We start from the raw sequence: 1081 nt of genomic DNA, 5'->3' as shown, positions 1-1081 counted from the left end.
AAGTCAGGTGGTTTTGCTCGAACTCCGAGTTTCGTCATTACTATTTTGTACCCGAGTCCTCAGGGGTTTTTGTTAACGTCCTCGCGTAGTTCCTTCCATTTTTTTTTTTTGCTATCATCGATGACGTGCTTCAGCTCCTTTTTCGCCGCTTGATATTGCTCGGTTTCTTGAGATGCGGCTCCTCTTCTCATGGATCTCGTATACGATCTACGAAGGCGAAGGCATGTGCGTCTGAGCTGGGCAATATTTTCTGTCCACCAGTAAGCTGCCGCTTTATGTTTGCTGTAGGAAGGCTTGGGAATCGATTTGTGACATGCTCTTGTTATATTAAGCATTGTGTGCTCGACAACTTTTCTTGCATTTTTAGGGGAGCTGCTAGATGGGTTATGGTCGTCTATTGCGTAGATTAATTTCGAAGTGTTTAGTTTCGAGACGTTCCAATTTCGGGCTGCAGTATTTTTTCTGTACTGGTGGGCGTTTGTTCCGGTGTCCACCTCAAAAGAGATGTACTGATGATCGCTGCCAGTGTAATCTTCTAGGACTCTCCATTTCTTTATTAAGCCAGCCATGCGTTCTGTTGATAGGGTGATGTCTGGTGTGGTTTCCACGCAACCCGGTCTTCCAAATTGGTTGCATTTCCCGTATTAAGCACTATTAGACCAAGCCGCGCAGGCGTTTCTAGAATGCGCTTTTCTCTCGAGTCCGTGTTTGGCATACCCCACTCTATGGCTTTCGAATTCAGGTCTCCGGCGATAATTAATTGACCTTCTATAGACCTCGCAGTATCCTCTATATTGTCGAGCTTTTCTTGAAATTCTTGTATGTTGTCGCTTGGCGTCAGGTAGCAGCTAATTACTGTGAAAAGGTCGCAACTGGCCCAGACAAAACCGTTGCTGTTCCCTTTACCTGTGATGGTGATTTTACTTCTTGGGGGTAGCCATATAGCTGCGGTTGAGCTGCTATCTTCTAACCAGGTCCCACTCTCCTTCTTTTTATATTGCTCGCTTATGATGATTAAGTCGTAACCGTTCTCCGTCACCATTTGCGAGAGCAAAGCGTTAGCAGCCTTGCATCTATGCAT

General features: G+C 45.6%; 1 protein-coding gene across 1 annotated transcript; it reads right to left on the bottom strand.

Annotated features, from left to right (window-relative positions):
- Positions 1 to 556: 556 nt before the first annotated feature.
- On the bottom strand, positions 557 to 1081 carry LOC138857511 (uncharacterized). The gene has a single exon (XM_070110281.1). The coding sequence runs from the start codon at positions 1079 to 1081 to the stop codon at positions 557 to 559; it is 525 nt and encodes a 174-aa protein (XP_069966382.1).

Source organism: Bactrocera oleae, chromosome 5 (genome assembly GCF_042242935.1).
Source record: "Bactrocera oleae isolate idBacOlea1 chromosome 5, idBacOlea1, whole genome shotgun sequence".
Taxonomy (NCBI): Eukaryota; Metazoa; Arthropoda; class Insecta; order Diptera; family Tephritidae; genus Bactrocera; species Bactrocera oleae.
Note: the sequence above shows the minus strand (reverse complement) of the source record. Positions and strands in the feature narration are given on the sequence as shown.